General features: G+C 46.5%; 1 protein-coding gene across 1 annotated transcript; it reads left to right on the top strand.

Moving 5' to 3' along the window:
• The first annotated feature begins 2,217 nt into the window (after positions 1 to 2,217).
• On the top strand, positions 2,218 to 16,060 carry LOC119268015. The gene is made up of 4 exons (XM_037549510.1): positions 2,218 to 2,605; positions 2,736 to 2,965; positions 3,064 to 3,738; positions 15,948 to 16,060. Exons 1-3 carry the CDS (start codon positions 2,245 to 2,247, stop codon positions 3,709 to 3,711), a joined length of 1,239 nt encoding a protein of 412 aa, XP_037405407.1. The 5' UTR covers positions 2,218 to 2,244; the 3' UTR covers positions 3,712 to 3,738; positions 15,948 to 16,060.
• Positions 16,061 to 22,857: the final 6,797 nt, after the last annotated feature.

The raw sequence follows: 22,857 nt of genomic DNA, 5'->3' as shown, positions 1-22,857 counted from the left end.
AAACACAGTATTTACACAATTATTTGAAAATAGTTCTGAAAATATCCTTTAAATAACTTCCTTAACTTTCGTGTTGCAGTTAGTTTCTGTGCCAATTAGTGCAACGGGTCATCTAGTAGTTAAAAAAGATCAAGCTGGACAGGCAGTCCGAATGAAAAAGCCGAGAACCGAGGCCTTGCTCATTTTTTAAGGTATACCAGTCTTTAATAAAAACAAAAAAATATATTAAAAAAGCCGCATCATCAAGGAATCAAAGATCTAACCTGACAGGGCATGCTAAATGCCCAATTACCAAATAGTTTAATAACTCTTTTTAATTTATTAATGGTTTACATATAATATTATGTGTATTTATTTGATGTGAGGTTAAATTTTTGGAAAATCTAATTAAATATTTCGGTTTTTTGTCGCAAATGAACCGATTAACCGGTGGCCCGACCGACAAAAACCTGAACCAACAGCCTCATTTGCCGGTTTAGTTTTTTAAATTATGATGTTAAGTCAATCTTTTAGATGGTTAGAGGGACTGTGGTATTCCCAGCCCACCAGGGTTCAAATCCTGGTGCTCACATTTATTCCTGGATTTATTTCAGGATTTTCGGCGATGCGCATTCAGTGGGAGGAGACGTTCCCATCGACGACGAGTTGCCTACGGTGACTTCGTAAATTTCAAGATGATATGCCGGCTCAGTCTTTCGGAGGTGCTCATAGGGGTAGGGTGTGCGTGTGTGCGTTCATAGAGGTGAGTGTATGCGCGTGTATATGAGCGCTTGTGTCTGTACTGATGTTAAAAAATGTATAAACTAAAAAAATACACAAGTAAAAAAAACTAAAAAATAGAAAATTAACCGTGAAGTAAAAAGAAATGGAGAGAGTTAAAAAAACTAAGAGGCAAAAAAAAAGAACGAGTGGAGCCGGTTCGACGCAATTTTCTGGGCCGGGCTGAGCGTGGGGCTGGAATATATAGGCATCCGACCCTCGTTTGTTATAGAAACCCTAGCTTAAGCGGCGGCGGCGGCGGCCAGTATACCACACGCGAGCCTGGTTAGCAATCTGAATCTGAATAGAGAAAAGGAGAGAGATTGATGGCGGGCATCGGCGGCGGAGTCGAGTTTCGGCCGCCTCCTGAGATGGCGATGGAAGAGATGGATCAGCAGCCTGTCGTTGTTTCCGAAGCAAGAATCCTGAGGATGGAGATTGCGTCCCTGGTGAACTTGCTCATCAAGAAACAATCTGACGTTCTTTCCTACGATCCCGAGATCGTGAGGAAGATCACGTCCCTGAGGAGCGAGATCGCGTGCCAGAAGCTGGCAAGGGAGCGCAAATCCTTGGTTACGGAGGTCAAACGCACAGTGCCGCGGAGGCGCAAAAAGTTTTATGCAGTGCGGAGGGTCGCTGAGAAGGAGATCATGGCCGATCAGGAGAGCGTGGATCTGCCTAACTCCGATACGCATAGTGTGACCTCCCAAGTCAGTTGCATCTCTGAGCAGTTGCCCGAGCCCTACGACCAGAAGGAGATCGACTCGGAGAATAACAAATCAGCTTCCAGATTCAAATCCAACTTCGAGCATGTATATTCACCCTACGTTATTGAGGACGAGGGAGTGCGCCTAAACCGCCAATTCAGTCATATATTGCAGCAGGCGGATGCTTTGTGTGACGAGATGGCATCTATAGCATCTATTCTGAGGAAAATCAGTGTCCCCATCATCTCCTATTACGATGTCTCCGATCTGTGTAACACAGCGCAGAGTTTATCGAGGATCTCCAAGAGTATATTGTATAATAGCATGAATGCTGATAAACAGATGGCGGTCCAAAAACGCTGAGGACCAGAGGACCAAGGAGGAGATGACTGATCAGATGGGCAAAGGCAAATCCAGCACCCACTGTCTTGAGAAGCAGAGGACAGAGGAAGAGGTGAATGTATCTATAACAGATTTGACTGACCATATCGCTGATGATGGCCAGTTGACAGATGATGAGGGTGACCATTTTGTGGGAGCAGATCTGATAAGTTGCCTTTCCAACCAGATGACTGCGTACATGGATGATGGCCAATCAAGCGCCGAGACGCATGTGTCGAGGATGATGGACAAAGGCAAATCAATTAGTGAAGGCATGTCAAGCATGGAGAAAAGCAAACCGGATTCAGATGCGTCGAGGATGTTGGATATGATGGTGCTGGATTCTGATGATAAGAGTGAGTTGGATGGTATGACCAACTTGTGAAAATATTACAAGATGCTCGAATTTGAGGGTGAGAAGGTGTTGGGCAAGATGACTGCGGAGAATTTAAGGATGTATTACAAATTTCGTACGGAGCTATTAAAGATGGAAGCCAGCTCTCGCGAGTTCCGGGAGCAGAATGAAAAGGATGACCTGAGGTGGGAGCAGGATAAGAAGGACGCATTGAGCTGTTGCAGAACAGACCCGACCCCCTTCTCACTTCAGGACGCGGTTGAGGAGGAGGGGGAGGAGGAGGAGGTGACAGAATTCACAAAATCAGACAAAGAGGAGATGGAGACGGAGGACAGGTTGTTTTCTGGAAAACGTAAAGGCTGGGAATCCGCATGGGGATGCTGTGGTGAATTTGAAGACAGTAGTAAGTAAACATGAACATCCATCGAATCATTCTCCTCTTATTTGGCAACCAGATTCTTCCCTTCCTTTTTTCCTTGTATAAGTTATTCATAGAACATGTCTTAACACTTGGGATTAATTTGGTGTCGCAGCCGCAGTGAGTCCTATGCACTTTACACATTGCACGCCGGGACTGATCCCGTACGCCGCTCGCTCTGTGAGCACCTTGCAGATCTACTCCTTAAAGATTGTTGGAACAGATGGAAAGTTGAAGTTACCACTCCATGTGTATGGTCTTGTTGCTGCCCGGGACACCATGGACTACAACCGCAACATTCTCTTCTTTAGGCGAAGGGAAGACTGTCAAAAACTCACTCCAGAGGTATGTACCGTATTCCAAATTTCTCTCGGTTTTCCATTTTTGTTGCATGTGTCCTTGTTCATTGCATTCAGCGACAATGATGACTATGATCCTTGCAGGATCCATTTTTGCACTTGACTGGCCCGTCCCATGCCATCGTGGCTGTGGACCATGTTGACTTCGAAGTCCAACTGAAAGTAAAGGGTGCAACAAGGTCCAGCGACAGAGCATTGATCAGTCGTTGCTGCACTTATGCTGGTGGTTATCATGAAGGTTTAGATACCGCTCTCTTCAGCAACTGCTTTTGCACGGTAGAGTTAAGCTTGGAGCGACTCGCAAAGACAGTCCAGGCTACCATCTTAAGTATCCGTGTTGTTGAAGGCGGACCTTGGCCTTTTGAATATGGTGGTCGGATTGTGTGCTCCTCACCACCACAGGAAGTTATGGACTCCCTGGCCAGGCAAGTTGTGTTGGTTGATTCTCGTTCTTCTGATGGTGGAGAAATGCCAATGGGCACAGGTGGCTACCTTGATCTGTCAAGGCATGTTGTTTCTGTAGAACTGGAAGAAAGCCTGCAATTTGTTATACAAGCCTACTCGCAGTCTGGTGATGCTATTGCTAGACAAGGTCGTGTCAAGTTCAGGGCCGAATATTGCAACGTAAGTCGAGGTATATGTGAGATTGGTGACTCTAAGGTGGAGATTACTGTTGCTTGGTCCAAACTTGTTACCAAAAGGATGGATATCCTCTTAGAAGGACATGTTTGATGGTTCTTGTGCGTTGGAGGTTATGGACTACTGTCAAGACCCCGACTCAATGCCACATTGATCTAGCATGTAACACCTCATATCACTTTGCGGCCTCACGCACGGTATTCACACGGGTGTCGTCTTACCTTTGCCCGGGACCGTTTGCGTCTTTTGGCACACGTATATGGTAGTGTCGCTAGCATCCATATGGTAAGGAGCCCGGGCTGACATGGCTAGTCGTAAACCCAAAGTGGCACAAACTTACAGGGACAGGCATCCATGACCCAACATCGAACGTGTCGGTCATCAGCGAGTGAATCCAGGCTGTAGCACTGGGCTAGCAGGACTCCGGTGAACCGGGCTGTAGCGGGCTAACAGGACTCCGGTATTCATCGCGTGACATTTCCCCGAAGGGACAGACACAGGAACGAAGAAGGACACATGCCGGCCAGCCTAAGTGTTCCGGAGCAGTAGCAAGCTACCAAGGCTCAATGGAAACACTAGGAGACATTTCCCGGTAAGAGAGGCTACTAAAGATAAACAACTAGATGGTCAGATCCCACACATACCAAGCATTTCAATAGCATACACACAATATGCTCGATATGTGCGAATACAACATGGCATCACAACATGACTCTATGACTCAAGTAATTTATTCAATAGGCTCCGAGGAGCGAGATATTACAAACATGGGTCTCATGACCCAACAATCAGAGCATACAAGTCAAAGCACAAGCGGAAGCTATCATGTCTGAGTATAGACATCTATAAATGAAAAAGGTTGAGAAGCCTGACTATCTATCAGATACTGCTGAGGCACAAGATTGTAGCTGAGGTAACAAGCTAAACGTCGAAGTCCACGCGGAACTACTAGCGAGACCGAAGTCTCTCTGCAAAAACATAAAATAGGCAAACGTGAGTACAAATGTACCCAGCAAGACTTACATCAGAACTAACTACATATGCATCATTATCAACAAAGGGGTGGTGGGGTTTAACTGCAGCAAGCCAGCTTTGACTCGGTGGCTATCCTAAACTACGACTGCATGCAACTCTTTTGAGGTGGCGCACACGAGTCCACATATTCACCATATCAATACACCACTATGGATCCGCTCCCGTCTCCCTACGAGAACGCCATCCATAGCACTCACGCTTATCTTGCGTATTTTAGAGTATCCACTTTCACTTGTCTATGAACTGATATAAGCAACCCAGAAGTCCTTTACCGCGGACACGGCTATTCGAATAGATGATATTAACCCTGCAGGGGTGTACTTCTTCATACATGTTTCCACCACTTAGCGTCTGCACACGACATGTGCTCGGCAGACTTCAAGCCAAAGCCGACGTGGGTGTAGACCACGACCTACCTAAACACCTAAGTCTCTAGTCCAGGTTTATCGCCTATTCGGGTTCCATCCATGAGGAGATCCGGCCGGAGTTTCGCTCACAGCCCCAAACGATGTGAACAGGGTTCCGTGACACCAAACGGGTGCCCGGTTTACCCGGCCACGTGCCTACCGCATCACAGCCCACCCCTACGGTCAGCGCTGTCCACGGCCTCCAGCATACTACAAGCACCAGAAACTACTTGCAACTCCTGGACAGAGGACAAGGGTGAATAAGAAGTCGAGCGGGGTCATATTTCAGGGCCCAATGTATGGTAGTAGCTGAATCATGGATCACAAACACAGAACTCAGTTCCTGAGGACGGCTGCAATGAGACAACCCACCATGTACTCCTACATGGCCTCTCACCGCTACCTTTACCAAATCGTGTTCACACACTTAGCTCACACACAGTAGGACATGTTCACACGCCTCTGATTCATCCCCGATGAATCAGACCTGACTCAACTCTAAGCAGTAGCAGGCATGACAAACAAGCATGAATGAGTAGGCACAACAGGGCTCAAACAACTCCTACTCATGCTAGTGGGTTTCATCTATTTACTGTGGAATGACAGGTCATGCAGAGGATAAAGGGGTTCAGCTACCGCAGCAAGTAACAGATGAATCGGTGTTGTCCTAATGCAGTAAAAGAGAGCAGGAGCGAGAGAGTAGGATTGTATCGGAATGAACAAGGGGGTTTTGCTTGCCTGGCACTTCTGAAGATAACATTGAGTCTTCATCAGTGTCAACGATCACATCATCGGTATCACGTCTATCGAGAGGGGACAAATACCGGCAATACAGAAAGGAACACAATCAATGCAATGCACAATATGATGCATGCTCATGACATGGCAATATGAATGTGTTTTGAGCCAATGCAACTAGCAACAGATTAAATGAAGTTGGTTTGAATACAAGATTCAAATTCAAACTCCATATGTGATTATTTAAATGCCCTTTATTTGATTTGTGCTAAACAGCAGCTATAAGTTGTTCTAACATGCATGAAAATGGTACAGATGGATTCCTTGAATTTTTCTGATAATTTTTCATATATAAATTATTTAATTTGGAGTTACGGTTAATTTTCTATGAATTTTAGAAGTTTATATTCATTTTCTGGAATTTCAGAATTAAATTAAATCCAGAAAACATTACTGCGTCAGCATGACGTTGGCATGATGTCAGCAAGTCAACAGGGGCCGGCTCGGGTCAAACCTGACGTGTGGGGTCCACACGTCAGTGACACAGGGGCTAATCCCGCGTTGACTCGGGCTTTGACCCGCTACGGGGCCTGCTGTCAGTGTCACAGGGTTAGTTAGCAGGGTCATTAGCCCCTAACGACGACGCCACGTCAGCACGCCGGAGACCAGCCGACGGCGACCACAGAACACGGCGGGGCACGCCGGACTTGCGCTAGAGGCGTCAGTTTGGCGCGCTGAGGGCACCAGGGGATGGCCCTTGCTCCCGCGCATCCAGAGGACCGAGTGGGAGGTCGTGGGGTCGCCGGAACTCATGCCGGCGACGAGCTTTGGCAGCGATGGTGTTCGGTGGTGCTCGGGCGCGTCGCTACGGTGCATCAGTGAGCAAATGGAGAGGCTGGGCAGCACCTGCTAGACATGGGGAGCACTAAGAGCAGCTCAGTGAGGCCAGGGGAGCACGGAGGCTATGCGTGCAGCAGCAATGGCGGACGGTGGCTTCGGTGCTCGTGGGGAACGGCGCTACGGCATGGAGGGGAGCATGCTGAGTTAGGGGAGAGGGTCAGTGACTCACGGCGATGACGAGGGGACGCTCGGCGAGGTCGGGGACGGTCCGGAGCCGGCGAATTTGACGAAGATGGCCGGCGGGTCCGAGGTAGAAGACGACGGCGATGGCGGCGATGCAGGGCTTCCGGAGGGCTGTGGATCGGTGGGAAGGAAGAGAGGGTCGAGGCGGAGCTCCTGGGTGCATCGGCGAGGCTAGGGGTGGCCGGTGGCCATGGGTACGGCGACGATGACGGCGAGCTCCGCTCGGTGGTGTGCGCGGGAGGGAAGCAGAGGAGGGAACGGGGTCCAGGGGAAGAGAGGGGAGGTGCAGGGGGCGAGGGGGAGTGCGTGGCTCCCTCGGGTGCCTCCAGCGGCGAGCAGGTAAGCAGGAGGTGGCCGGAGCGTGCGCGCGCGCGTCGGGCACACGCCCTCCTGCCTACTGGCAGGAGGTTGAAGACGGTGGCGACCACGGTGGGCTGGGCCGCACAGTGCTGGACCAGCACAGGAGCTGGGCCGGCTCTGGTGGGCTGCACGGGTGAGGCCAGGTAAGTCCAGGTAAGTTCTGTTTTATATTTTTCTGTTCTGTTTTGTTTTATTTAATTTATTTTGCCACTGTTTTGAATTTAAAATAATTCAAACAATGCCAAAAACTCCTCTGAATATTTTATATTGCTAGATGGACTTTTCCAAAAGCTTATAAAATATTTCAGGGGTATTTGAAATTATATTCTAATTATATGAATATAACTCAAATTCAAATAGCTAATGAATTAAATCCAAAGTCCCAAAAATAAATCCTTAAAAATGTTCAATATTTTGGTTGGGACCAGAACCCTTACCAAAAATTATCAAACATTTAAGAAGAGCATTTTGGAGCAATGAATGAGATTTCTAGGGTTTTTGCCCCTCTTTTATTTAAGTTTTTGAGGCTTCCAAAATTCCTCAGTTCAAGTTTCGAAAATATAGACATGATGCACACATGAAGCTAGCCTAGAGCACTACCAGCAGCTAGGGATGTGACAACTCACCCCCACTAAACAAGAATCTCGTCTCGAGATTCAAGCGTAGGGTAAAGTGAAGGGTAACGCAGACTAGTATAATCTTCACGATCCAGGGTGCACTTCAGTTGAACGTTGATTCATTCACCATCATTGTCTTGAAGTCTTGCCTTGAAAAATCCTGTCAACATGACATGGAGGAAAGAAGGAGACTCTAGCAGGGTCGATCTTCTCGAAGATCGAACAACTCACGGAACGAGACATAGGACCATCTCTCGGGTTGAGACACGAGCACACATCCATAGGAATGGAGTGAAGCAGATGACGAAGGTTCACTAGGTAGACCACAATTTCACGCTTAAGAAGGTGGTAATCGATTGTCAACGTAGCGAGGAGTTGAGTTGCTATGATACCACGACGAAACATCCTGGAGGAGGGTGATTCGTAGATTATTTCCTTAAGTGGCAAAAAGAATTACCTTTGATTCAGAGATCATTGAAACTCTTTAAACCAGCCTAAGGCAATCACAAGCGATCATTTGGAGGGGGTCGGTAGAATGGCATACTCAGACTTGGATGATGTGGATTACCTTGTTGAAGACAACGTACTGGATGAATTTGCTTATCACCGGAAATGGAAGAGACCCATGGTAGAATGGCACATTGGCGGTGCAAGCTGGGAACAAAATGCAAATGATGGGAATGATTCTGGTAACTAGGGAAGAACCCAACAGTAGAGAGTTATTCCACTATTGGAATGGTTATAGCATAACCGAGGAAACTGAGAGCGCTATATAGTTAATGCCGACGATCAAACCTAGCACTTGCGCGTGCTCTCAAGAACTTGAGCAATTCCATAATCATCAAGGTTTTACCAACATCCGTGTCAAGGATCCTGGCAACACAACTTGCTACCATGATGAATGGTGATGGAGGATAACACTTTCTCAGATTTCATCTTAGTGAGCCAAGGAACAAAATCTGGACGATCGACCGAGAGACATTTAGCACTCCGCTTCTAATGTTCTCCTTGATATGCTAGCGTAACCCATTCATAGATATGGTTTGATATCTAGAACATCAAGTAAAAAGGTCGGACTTCGGGATCTCAAAATCCATAGGGGCAACTAGGGAGTAAATCCTACGAAATCCCTATGGGGAGGTGGCCAACTTCCTCAATCAAGATATTATAATAACAGGTCTTCCGGCTAGGTGTGTTGGCCACGACATCCACTTTACCGGTTTTCGAGGGACCGATATTATAGTTCTTGGGAAATGTTCCAAACCATCATATCTGCCTGAGATTCAGATCTGGTTGGTGTCAGGATATTCCAGACTCATCGAGTCTAGGAAGAAAAATGAAAGTTTGCAACACAAATCGACGAGATGACGTTGCGGGATTCTCGGGAGATGAACTACGATAGCAAGCTCCAAAACATGAGCTGGTTCTGCTACAAACATGTGAACACGTTGTCCCAGACAAGCATGACCACGTGGTAGTCTTATAATAAAACACTACCGAGTTCAGGTGGGGAACCATCATTAATGACATCGAAGTCTCCACGCGTGGAAGTCCAAAGAGTTCACCTTGGACAGACTCCTTTATCTTTGAACAACTCAATCAGTGGCTTGGTGTGCTAGGATATACATATAGAATGGAGGTTGCAAATCTCCAGACCACAGAATACTTCGCACGTATGCATGACTGACTTGGGATGATTCCAGAGGAAGCAAAACTAACTTTCTCAAATTCACGGCGGCAACTTTCACCAAATGCACGTGTATAAAAGGAAGTCACTCCTTTCATCAACAAATACTTCATGAGCTAGCATGAAGAAAATGCTTTCAAAAGTTTCCAACACTAGCTTAATGTTCAACAAAATCATGGAGGAGATAAGGATGTTGTCAATGGGCTCAACAACAATTCTTCCGGGTTTCCCTTTAAAAGGAATTCCATAGTTAAGAGAACAAGTGTTAGCATTGGTCAGACCCAAAAGATATAATGGTGTATGCTCGAGGGATCAACCACGAGTAAGACAACATTACGAATATCGTTGGTTCTGGTCTGATTGGATGATAGCCCATACTCAAATTATAGATGGGGTAAGACAATAGGTCCAACAACTGATCACAAGGACCAATTAATGAAGATATCATCTTTCTTCAACACACACACATACACAGAAAGATATCCCTTAACATGAACTAAGTCAGACAAGCTTTTATCTTCCAACTCTCCAAGTTGTTGTCTAGCTTAACCAACTAGCTCCGGGATATCCATCACAGATTCTTGGAGAAAGGGTGGTTCACAAGAACCCGACTTGATCACGAGCTCAACATAGCAGTCAGGTGACAACCTGGTAATACTTCCGAGAAGATATTCGGAAAATCACGAACCACCGGTATGTTACTAAGCTCAAGAACAATCTTGCTTTTGAGGGCGAGACGATATGATCTAATGAGTGAGGATTTGACAAGATCCTAACTCATCAATCGAAGGGTGCACCGAAATAAGGGCTAGGTAGCACGATCAGTCTTAGAAGGATGATTCAAAAACCAACACGCTAAGAATGAAATTATTGTCCCTTAACTACCAAGCAACGAGGTTGCTGGGAGTATTGATTTCACACATCACAATTCATTTGTCGGTATTCCGGTTGCATCAACACGATGGCCGAGGAATGACCAATGATGGTGAGAGGTATTACTACGTCAAAATTCATGAAAGTTGGTGCAGTTCTCATGACAATTCTGACATAAAGGGGGTAATACTCCAAGGTAGAACAGAACCAAAAGCTGGATTGGCATTTGATCTGCGGAATACAACTACTTTGACCCAATCCTAGATATGGATGAGGTACTGGAGTTTGTTTCTCCAAGTCATTCAGGAATAGAATGGATTGACGGACCACAAGGGTAATAGGTATCGATGAACGATTGCACGCATACTCTTGACTATCAATTGATAGACGAGGGTCAGAATGCAACTAAAGAGAACAACTCAAAGGAACATATAACTTTCTGAGTTGTGGATGCATAGATTAGTATGTCGAACCAAGTTCAACATATTTCTTCCGGATAACCCATGCAGAAAGGTAGAACTGGCAGAGTCACGATTTATGAATGGAGAACTCCTCAAGAGTACTCTAATTGTGATTTTTTTTGATCCAATAAACATCTGCCATAAGTAGTTCATGGTATTTGGAAGAAGAAGATACCACGGACTTCAAGGACTATCGCAAAGGTTACTAATATCCTAAAGGCACTAGCAATTACTATCAACATGAAGTAGGTAGAGTGAATCTCGGGTTCAGAACCCAGGAGTAGAATACCTACTACTAAGTAGCATCACGGGATGCTTTCGAGAATAAAGGCCAGAATCTCACACTGGGAACACAAAACGTTGCTAGATTACTAGGTGACTCCCTAAATACCTAGGGTCATAATAGTAACTCCAACATAAAAGTCAAGGCAATAGAATACCTCAAATCAACAATTAGTGTGATTAATCTGGCCCATGGGCACATTGAAACGGGAAGAAAGGATTTGCAATTGCATCAGACTACTTAGAAACCTGGGATGACTCGGACAGCATAACGGCAGTAAATGCTCAGAAAGATTTGAGACATTCACAAAAATGGTGGCATAACCACTCAGAAGCACAATATCACGGTTTCGAGATCAACAATTAACATACGGAAGCAGTAAAAACTGAACAGAGGCTTAAATCCAACAATCTTATAAGTCCACTGATTAGTAACACGTGATCCTAATAGAAAGAAGAGATAGCCTAGTTCTTAATCCCCGTAGAAGAGAAGATGATGACTCAGATCAGAAGGCCATGAGGTATAAGGAGTAAAAAGAGCCTTACGTTCCATCCCACAATCAATTCCCTTATATAACTAAGGAATTTCTAGACTCAACTTCGACCAGTTTGGCTTGGTAATCCTACAGGCAGTCAAGCTCTGATACCAACGCTGTCAGGACCCCGACTCAATGCCACATCGATCTAGCATGTAACACCTCATATCACTTTGCGGCCTCACGCACGGTATTCACACGGGTGTCGTCTTACCTTTGCCCGGGACCGTTTGCGTCTTTTGGCACACGTATATGGTAGTGTCGCTAGCATCCATATGGTAAGGAGCCCGGGCTGACATGGCTAGTCGTAAACCCAAAGTGACACAAACTTACAGGGACATGCATCCATGACTCAACATCGAACGTGTCGGTCATCAGCGAGTGAATCCAGGATGTAGCACTGGGCTAGCAGGACTCCGGTGAACCGGGCTGTAGCGGGCTAACAGGACTCCGGTATTCATCGCGTGACATTTCCCCGAAGGGACAGACACAGGAACGAAGAAGGACACATGCCGGCCAGCCTAAGTGTTTCGGAGCAGTAGCAAGCTACCAAGGCTCAATGGAAACACTAGGAGACATTTCCCGGTAAGAGAGGCTACTAAAGATAAACAACTAGATGGTCAGATCCCACACATACCAAGCATTTCAATAGCATACACACAATATGCTCGATATGTGCGAATACAACATGGCATCACAACATGACTCTATGACTCAAGTAATTTATTCAATAGGCTCCGAGGAGCGAGATATTACAAACATGGGTCTCATGACCCAACAATCAGAGCATACAAGTCAAAGCACAAGCGGAAGCTATCATGTCTGAGTACAGACATCTATAAATGAAAAAGGCTGAGAAGCCTGACTATCTATCAGATACTGCCGAGGCACAAGATCGTAGCTGAGGTAACAAGCTAAACGTCGAAGTCCACGCGGAACTACTAGCGAGACCGAAGTCTCTCTGCAAAAACATAAAATAGGCAAACGTGAGTACAAATGTACCCAGCAAGACTTACATCAGAACTAACTACATATGCATCATTATCAACAAAGGGGTGGTGGGGTTTAACTGCAGCAAGCCAGCTTTGACTCGGTGGCTATCCTAAACTACGACTGCAACAACTCTTTTGAGGTGGCGCACACGAGTCCACATATTCACCATATCAATACACCACTATGGATCCGCTCCCGTCTCCCTATGAGAACGCCATCCATAGCACTCACGCTTATCTTGCGTATTTTAGAGTATCCACTTTCACTTGTCTATGAACTGATATAAGCAACCCAGAAGTCCTTTACCGCGGACACGGCTATTCGAATAGATGATATTAACCCTGCAGGGGTGTACTTCTTCATACATGTTTCCACCACTTAGCGTCTGCACACGACATGTGCTCGGCAGACTTCAAGCCAAAGCCGACGTGGGTGTAGACCACGACCTACCTAAACACCTAAGTCTCTAGTCCAGGTTTATCGCCTATTCGGGTTCCATCCATGAGGAGATCCGGCCGGAGTTTCGCTCACAGCCCCAAACGATGTGAACAGGGTTCCGTGACACCAAACGGGTGCCCGGTTTACCCGGCCACGTGCCTACCGCATCACAACCCACCCCTACGGTCAGCGCTGTCCACGGCCTCCAGCATACTACAAACACCAGAAACTACTTGCAACTCCTGGACAGAGGACAAGGGTGATTAAGAAGTCGAGCGGGGTCATATTTCAGGGCCCAATGTATGGTAGTAGCTGAGTCATGGATCACAAACACAGAACTCAGTTCTTAAGGACGGCTTCAATGAGACAACCCACCATGTACTCCTACATGGCCTCTCACCGACACCTTTTACCAAATCGTGTTCACACACTTAGCTCACACACAGTAGGACATGTTCACACACCTCTGATTCATCCCGGATGAATCAGACCTGACACAACTCTAAGCAGTAGCAGGCATGACAAACAAGCATGAATGAGTAGGCACAACAGGGCTCAAACAACTCCTACTCATGCTAGTGGGTTTCATCTATTTACTGTGGCAATGACAGGTCATGCAAAGGATAAAGGGGTTCAGCTACCGCAGCAAGTAACAAATATGTCGTTGTTGTCCTAATGCAGTAAAAGAGAGCAGGAGCGAGAGAGTGGGATTTTATCGGAATGAACAAGGGGGTTTTGCTTGCCTGGCACTTCTGAAGATAACATTGAGTCTTCATCAGTGTCAACGATCACATCATCGGTATCACGTCTATCGAGAGGGGACAAATACCGGCAACACAGAAGGGAACACAATCAACGCAATGCACAATATGATGCATGATCATGACATGGCAAGCTAATGCAACTAGCAACAGATTAAATGAAGTTGGTTTGAATACAAGATTCAAATTTAAACTCCATATGTGATTATTCAAATGCCATTTAATTGATTTGTGCTAAACAGCAGCTATAAGTTGTTCTAACATGCATGAAAATGGTACGGATGGATTCCTTGAATTTTTCTGATAATTTTTCATATATAAATTATTTCATTTGGAGTTACGGTTAATTTTCTATGATTTATTGAAGTTTTACCTATTTTCTGGAATTATAAATCATTTCCTAATTTATTTTAATCCCAGAAAGGAATTATTGCGTCAGCATGACCTCATGCTGACCTCAGCAGGTCAACGGGCGCCGTCCAGGTCAAACTGACCTGTGGGACCCATATGTCAGCGTCACAGTTAGTTAACAGGGGGTTATCTGCTTAATTAAAGGATTAGGGGGGTCGGGGCCCACTGGTCAGTGTTAGTGGCTAATTAGGTTTAGTTAATGGCCTGGGGCCCACACGTCAGTGAGAGAGAGGGGAGGGTCAAACCGGGCAGTGGGTTAACCCACGCCGGTCAACGGTCAGCGGTCGCCGGCGTTTAGCCGCCGGCGAGTCCCGACGCGGTGGTGCGCTGCGGAAATGGCCTACAGAGCGCCGTTTGGCGCGCGGAGCATGACTACGGGATGCGGACGCTCGTCCGCATCCAACCAGGGTGGTGGCGCGGCCGGGGAGTGGCCGGAGAGTGGTCGGCGACGAGCTTTAGCGGCGGCCGGAGTTCGGGCGAGGTCGGGGTTGGCGTTAGGGGGCACGGGAGGGGAAGCTGGTGTGTGAGTTAGGTTCCTGGTGAGGTGTGGAGCACGTTGCCGTGCTCGGTAGCTAGCTCCGGTGTCTCTGGCCTTGTCCGCGTCATCGCCGGCGGTGAGGAGCTCACGGCCCCGGTGAAAAGGGCGGCTAGCGTGCGGGAACGAGCGCGGGGAGGAGGGGAAATGGAAGAGGAGCTCACAGCGGATCCGGTAGAGGCAACGGCGAGGCCGGGGAGGGGCTGGAGCTCGCGAATCCTCGAAAGTTCGTCGGCGGCCGAAGGTTGGGGACGAGCTCCGGGAAGACGCTACAGGGCTCCCGCGGTCGAATGGGTTGGTGTAGAAGACGCAGAAGGCGATGGCGGTTCCTCTGAACTCATCGGAGAGGCACGGGGTGGACGGTGGCCGCGGTGATGCTCGTCGGCGGCGGCGGGTGTGTTCGGTGGCTGCGCGCGAGAGAGCCAGAGGAAGAGAGGAGCTCGGGGAGAGAGTGAGAGGCCTGGGGGGGGCGTGGCTGTCTCCGTGGCACTAGAAGGGCCTCGAGGGCGTGAGGCAGGCAGGGAGGAGGCCACGGTGTCGCTAGCGCTCTCGCCACGCACCTGCCTGTCCTCCTGGCAGGAGGAAGAAGACCACACAGCCCCTGGTGGGCTGGGCCTCTTCTGCCAGGTAAAGCCCAGGTGAGGTTTCTGTCTTTCTCTCTTATTTCTGTTTGTTTTATTTTTATTTAATTCTTTTGCCACTGTTTTGAATTTAAAATAATTCAAACAATGCCAAAGCTCCTCTGAATATTTTTATTTTGCTATATGGACTTTTCCAAAAGCTCATAAAATATTTCAGGGGTATTTGAAATTATATTCTAGTTATATGAATATAATTCAAATTCAAATAGCTAATGATTTAAATTCAAAGTCCCAAAAATAAATCCTTAAAAATGTTCAATATTTTGGTTGGGACCAGAACCCTTACCAAAAATTATCAAACATTTAAGAAGGGCATTTTTGGAGCAATGAATGAGATTTCTAGGGTTTTTGCCCCTCTTTTATTTAAGTTTTTGAGGCTTCCAAAATTCCTCAGTTCAAGTTTCGAAAATATAGACATGATGCACACATGAAGCTAGCCTAGAGCACTACCAGCAGCTAGGGATGTGACAACTACAGAACCCGTTACCCAAATTTATCTGTTTGTCCCTTGCATGTGGTTTGCGAAACTGCAGAACTATTTGTGTATTGATATGTCCAACTATCTGTGTATCTGACTATCTGTGTCCACTTCAACTTCCTATTATGCTATGTGAAGTACTAATTCTGTTTCGATAATCAGCATTAGTCCTTTGCAGAAAGCTAGATTTTATGAGCCAGCAGCAAGTAAAATGGTCTGCATCGTCAAATCTCTGGTTAGAGCAACTCCAACAAATCCCGTATCTGTAAAATAACAGAAAAACATCTCCAACAAGTCATGTATCTGTAAAATAACAAAAAAAACATCTCCAACAGATCCCGTAAACATGGAATAAATTTGCAGGGTCCTCTAAATTTTGGTGACAATGTAACCGTGTCGATGCGCCGTGCCGCCACTGCCTGCCCCGCCGACGCGTCATGGCGCCACCGCTGCCTATGCTTTGCCGCACCGCCATGTCATGCCACCGCCGTCCCGCATGACCACGACGTGTCTCGCCAGCGGCCACCGACTACCTCGCACCTCCCTTGCTGGAGGTTGTCGTGTGTGTCACTGACTGGTGAGCCCTAGGCCATTTTCTAGTTCTGTTTTATGAAAATTAAAAATGAAAACCTATTTCAGGGGAAGAAGTTTATGGGATCTGACAAAGTAGCTCTCATGAAACTCCCCTTAAAATTTATGAACATCCTGTAAAACTAGTTCGGAAAGTTTCTTAGAGGAACCGAGCTGCTCTAAGAGCAACTTCAATAGATCCCCTGTTCATAAAAAAGCTAAATTTAGGGGAAGTTTGGACAAAAACAAACATCCACAATAAAACCTGTAAACCTGAAATATATTCAGAGATCCTATAAACTCGACCGGCCCCAAGTCCCCTCTTGTTTAGGAAGATGACCTTCCTCTAAAACGTTGGTGGGCTAGAAAAAACCCTGACACTTCACCGTGCATTCCCCCACGCCGTCACAGCTACGCCTCAACACCTGCCTGCCACCATTGCTGCCTTGCCGCCCTCGCGATGTTGCTGCCACCTCGTGTCACTACCACCGCGCCACCACCGACTTTCGGGCCCTAGGCCATCAGATGCGTCAAAGTTCCGGCCTGTTGGTCCCAATCGATTCATTGTTCAGGCGTTTTGCCTTGGAGACTAGGAACGCATAGGGATGGAGCCCTTGGCTATTCCACAACTAGGTAGTCTTGTTGTGCCCATATGACGCGGATAAAAAATGCTCCACTTATGGACCGCACTTATGGAAACTCTCCTACAGACAGACTTGGCAGAGTCTAATTCATCAGTAACCCCTGGATTTTAGGTATGGGGCCCTCCTGTCCCTAATCTAATAATGTCACCTCCATCTGTAAGCTCCCATCCGTAGAAAAATGACTGTAAGTCTAGCATTGCTCATGACGGATTTAGCAGAGATGAGGACGTTGATTTTGTTCATATGCCTATATGGCTACAAATCCATAAGTTGCCAGATTTTTAATGCAAGAACATTGTGGAGAAACTTTTTTTCGAAGCGGAGGCAAAAGCTTTGGCTCATGTCATTAATAAAGAAGAAGAGAATTGTCATGTTAATTAACGCAAAACTGAACAAAAACGGCAGAAACACCCTCTCCGGCAGTAACACGACAACCTCGAGGCAATACGAGCCAACCTGGCTACCAACACAAGGCGCGCACACACCACCAAAGAGAGAGCCGCAATCAAGGTTGTCCACCAGTGTCATCGTCATCACTCCTCCTCGAGCCAGCAACTCCGACTTCACCGAAGAAAGCCTGGTCGCAGTGGCTTCGCGAAGCCCACGCCGGCACATGCCAAACAGTTGACTCTTCACGTAGAGGACTGTCAGCTCCGATTCTGATGACGAGATCTGAAGAAGATATATGCAAAGCTCGTGCCGATGAAGATCTTCATGATAGGACTGCCCAACGCAGGTCATCCTTGCCACACAATACACGTCAGCTCCGACTTCCAGCAACGGAAGACCAACACAAAGACCCGTCGGACATGTTGGAACAAGCGCCGACTACCAAGTTCTTGTTGTGACCAAACCATCACTCTTCATCGCCATCGTTGTCGCGCAATACATCACATGGGATCCACGCATCTCCGGTTGACCACCTACCAGCCGCGACACCGTGTGCGTCCAACCCACCAAGAAACGTGGATGGGAGCAAGATTTTCAAGGCGATGCCCCAAAGGAGGAAGACAACGTGAGAATGTCGCATGTCGCTTGACTGGACTGGTCTAGGATTTCCCTCAAAAAGCTTACCCTAAGGATGGGAGAGGTCGAAGAAGAATCCATGGCGACGCCTCCAAGGAGAAGAGCGACACCACAGGTGTCGCCGCTACTGTCCGGCAAGAGTCGGGCAAGCTTTCACTTGGAGCCTCTGGACCACCATCCCCATTCCACTAACGCGAGCCGGCCCACACTTCCACTGGCCTGCACACTCCCGATGCGGCGACCGCACCATCACCACGCCGAGGCCACCGCCTACCTCGTTGTTGACAAACACCGATGAGCTAGATCTGGCGACCACATCTAACCATGACGTAGAGCTTCAAGACGCCACCGTCTGGAGGATCAACCGCCACCAAAACTTGGAGGGGAGGCCGCCACCCACCCCATCACACCGGAGGAAAGACCGCCAACTAAAGCCTGCATTGCTTTCCGCCGCTGTCGCCCCAACGCGCACGGGACAAAAAGCTTCGCGTCGTGTGGAGAAACTTCTGAAAGGTGCAGGTGAGATCATGGATATGCATTTGAATGGAAATACCAGGGGAGACTATATTCGCGTAAGGGTGAAACATGATATACGTATGCCCTTGACAAAATATGTAAGCATTGTCAGAGGTAAAGAACGACAGCTATATCTTGTCCGCTATGAGAAGCTCGCGAGGTACTGTAAGATTTGCGGCCTAGTAGGTCATGAGTTCAAGGAGTGTGGGCTCAGAATCCATGTGGAGAAAATATAATGTTCGGTGATTGGATTTATGCAGATGCTCCTAACAAACCTAGGGCATACAATGATGGTAGGCCAAAGGATATGCACGTTGGTACATAGGCTAAGGTTTATATCAGTAATCGATGAAGGAGGGGCCGCACCTTGAAATAATGGATACAACTTCGAGCCTAGTGAAAATTCCAGGTAGTAGTATGGCAACGGAAAAGGACTCTATAAAGCATTTGAATATGGATGCGGTGGAGGCGAACACGAGAGCCTTTTGTGCACCAAAAGTCATGCTATAACTGATGGGAGTGGGAAGGATTTGAAAGAGAACAATTCTCCAACTAGCAGTACAAGCAGTAAAAGGGTGAAAGTTACCAAGGAAAGTGGAAATGATGAGATATAGGTGGCCTCCCTTGGAGAGAACCGCCGGATGCAATGAATATCCTATCGTGGAACTTGAAGGAAATATGCCCTAGAGGCAATAATAAATATGTTATTTATATTTCCTTATATCATGATAAATGTTTATTATTCATGCTAGAATTGTATTAACCGGAAACTTGATACATGTGTGAATACATAGACAAACAAAGTGTCCCTAGTATGCCTCTACTTGACGGATCACATCATTAGAGAATGATGTGATGGACAAGACCCATCCGTTAGCTTTGTATAATGATCATTTAGTTTTATTGCTATTGCTTTCTTCATGACTTATACATGTTCCTCTAACTATGAGATTATGCAACTCCCGAATACCGAAGGAACACCTTGTGTGCTATCAAACGTCACAACGTAACTGGGTAATTATAAAGATACTCTACAAGTGTCTCCGATGGTGTTTGTTGAGTTGGCATAGATCAAGATTAGGATTTTTCACTCGGAGTATCGGAGAGGTATCTCTGGGCCCTCTCGGTAATGCACATCACTATAAGCCTTGCAAGCAATGTGACTAATGAATTAGTTACGAGATGATGCATTACAGAACGAGTAAAGAGACTTGCTGGTAACGAGATTGAACTAGGTATGATGATACCCACGATCGAATCTCGGGCAAGTAACATACCGATGACAAAGGGAACAACGTATGTTGTTATGTGGTTTGACTGATAAAGATCTTCGTAGAATATGTAGGAGCCAATACGAGCATCCAGGTTCCGCTATTGGTTATTGACCAGAGATGTGTCTCGGTCATGTCTACATAGTTCTCGAACCCGTAGGGTCCGCATGCTTAACGTTTGATGACGATTTGTATTATGAGTTATGTGATTTGATGACCAAAGATTGTTCGTAGTCCCGGATGAGATCACGGACATGACGAGGAGTCTCGAAATGGTCGAGAGGTAAAGATTCATATATTGGAAGGTTGCATTCGGACATCGGAATGGTTCCGAGTGATTCGGGCATTTTTTTTGGAGTACAGGGAGGTTACCGAAACCTCCCAGGGGAAGATTGGGCCTACATGGGCCATAGGGAAGAGGGAAGGTAGCCCACAAGGGGCAGTCGTGCCCCCTCCCTATAGGGAGTCCGAATTGGACTAGGGAGGGGGCGTGCCCCCCTTTCGTTCTCCTCTTCCTCTCCCTTCACTCTTTCCCCTTCTCCGGAAAAATAAAGGGAGTCCAACTAGGATTGGGAGTCGTAGTTGGACTCCCATCTATGGCGTGCCTCCTAGGATGACCTCCTCCTCCTCCCCTCCTTTATATACGGGGGAGGGTGGCACCCCATAGACACACAAGTTGATCTTTTAGCCGTGTGCCGTGCCCCCCTCCATAGTTTTACACCTCAGTCATATCGTCGTAGTGCTTAAGAGAAGCCCTACGTCGGTAACTTCATCATCACCATCACCACGCCATCGTGCTGTCAAAACTCTCCCTCGGCCTCAACTGGATCAAGAGTTCGAGGGACGTCACACCGAGCTGAACGTGTGCAGATCGTGGAGGTGCCGTGCGTTCAGTACTTGGATCGGTTGGATCGCGAAGACGTTCGACTACATCAACCGCCTTACTAAATGCTTCCACTTTCTGTCTACAAGGGTACGTGGACACACTCTCCCAGCTCGTTGCTATGCTTCTCCTAGATAGATCTTGCGTGATCGTAGGAATTTTTTTGAAATACTACGTTCCCCAATAGTGGTATCTGGGCCAGATCTATGCATAGATGTTATATGCACGAGTAGAACACAAAGAGTTGTGGGCGATAATAGTCATACTGCTTACCAACATGTCATACTTTGATTCAGCGGTATTGTTGGATGAATCGACCCAGACCGACATTACATGACCATGTTCATGAGACTGGTTCTACCGCCGTGCTTCGCACACACAGGTGGCTAGTGGGTGTCTGTTTCTCCAACTTTAATTGAATCAAGTTTGACTACGCTCGGTCCTTGTTGAAGGTTAAAACAATATACTTGACGAAAAATCATTGTGGTTTTGATGCGTAGGTAAGGACGGTTCTTGCTAGAAGCTCGTAGCAGCCACATAAAACTTGCAACAATAAAGTAGAGGGCGTCTAACTTGTTTTTGTAGGGATTGCTGTGATGTGATATGGTCCAGACGTGATGATATATAAACTGTTGTACGAGATGATCATGTTTTGTAACAGTTATCGGCAACTGGCAGGAGCCATATGGTTGTCGCTTTATTGTATGAAATGCAATCACCATGTAATTGCTTTACTTTATCACTAAGTGGTAGCGATAGTCGTAGAAGCAATAGTTGGCGAGACGACAATGATGCTTCGATGGAGATCAAGGTGTCAAGCTGATGACGATGGTGATCATGACGGTGCTTTGGAGATGGAGATCAAAGGCACAAGATGATGATGGCCATAACATATCACTTATTTGATTGCATGTGATGTTTATCCTTTATTCATCTTAGTTTGCTTAGTACGGCGGTAGCATTATAAGATGATCCCTCACTAAATTTCAAGGTATAAGTGTTCTCCCTGAGTATGCACCGTTGCGACAGTTCTTCGTGCTGAGACACCACATGATGATAGGGTGTGATAAGCTCTACGTTCACATACAACGGGTGCAAGCCAGTTTTGCACACGCAAAATACTCGGGTTAAACTTGACGAGCCTAGCATATGCAGATATGGCCTCAGAACACTGGGACCGAAAGGTCGAACGTGAATAATATAGTAGATATGATCAACATAGAGATGTTCACCATTGAGAACTACTCCATCTCACGTGATGATTGGACATGGTTTAGTTGATATGGATCACGTGATCATTTAGATGACTAGAGGGATGTCTATCTAAGTGGGAGTTCTTAATATGATCAATTGAACTTTAATTTATCATGAATTTAGCCCTGATAGTATTTGCAAATTATGTTGTAGATCAATAGCTCACGTTATAGCTTCCCGTTTATTTTTTATGTTCCTAGAGAAAACTAAGTTGAAAGATCATAGTAGCAATGATGCGGACTGGATCTGTGATCTGAGGATTATCCTCATTGCTGCATAGAAGAATTATGTACTTGATGCACCGCTAGGTGACAGACCTATTGCAGAAGTAGATGCAGACGTTATGAACGTTTGGCAAGCTCGATATGATGACTACTTGATAGTTTAGTGCACCATGTTTTATGGCTTAAACCGGGACTTCAGAAACTTTTTGAACGCCATGGAGCATATGAGATGTTCCAAGAGTTGAAATTAGTATTTCAGACTCATGCCCGTGTCGAGAGGTATGTGACCCCTGACAGTACTTTGCCTACAAGATGGAGGAGAATAGCTCAACCAATGAGCATGTGCTCAGATTGTCTAGGTACTACAATTGCTTGAATCAAGTGGGAGTTAATCTTCCATATAAGATAGTGATTGACAGAGTTCTCTAGTCACTATCACCAAGTTACTAGAACTTCGTGATGAACTATAATATGCAAGGGATGACGAAAACAATTCCCGAGCTCTTCGCGATGCT

This window comes from Triticum dicoccoides, chromosome 1A, assembly GCF_002162155.2.
Source record: "Triticum dicoccoides isolate Atlit2015 ecotype Zavitan chromosome 1A, WEW_v2.0, whole genome shotgun sequence".
NCBI lineage: Eukaryota > Viridiplantae > Streptophyta > Magnoliopsida > Poales > Poaceae > Triticum > Triticum dicoccoides.
The sequence above is the reverse complement of the archived record's forward strand: the minus strand, read 5'-3'. Positions and strand labels throughout refer to the sequence as shown.

Bases quoted from the DNA above. Each gene is read 5' to 3' on its own strand.
- LOC119268015 (XM_037549510.1), top strand. From the start codon at position 2,245: ATGCTCGAATTTGAGGGTGAGAAGGTGTTGGGCAAGATGACTGCGGAG. The intron at 2,606-2,735 runs GTAAGTAAACAT...TTGGTGTCGCAG, and splicing joins TGGTGAATTTGAAGACAGTA to CCGCAGTGAGTCCTATGCAC. The intron at 2,966-3,063 runs GTATGTACCGTA...TGATCCTTGCAG, and splicing joins GTCAAAAACTCACTCCAGAG to GATCCATTTTTGCACTTGAC.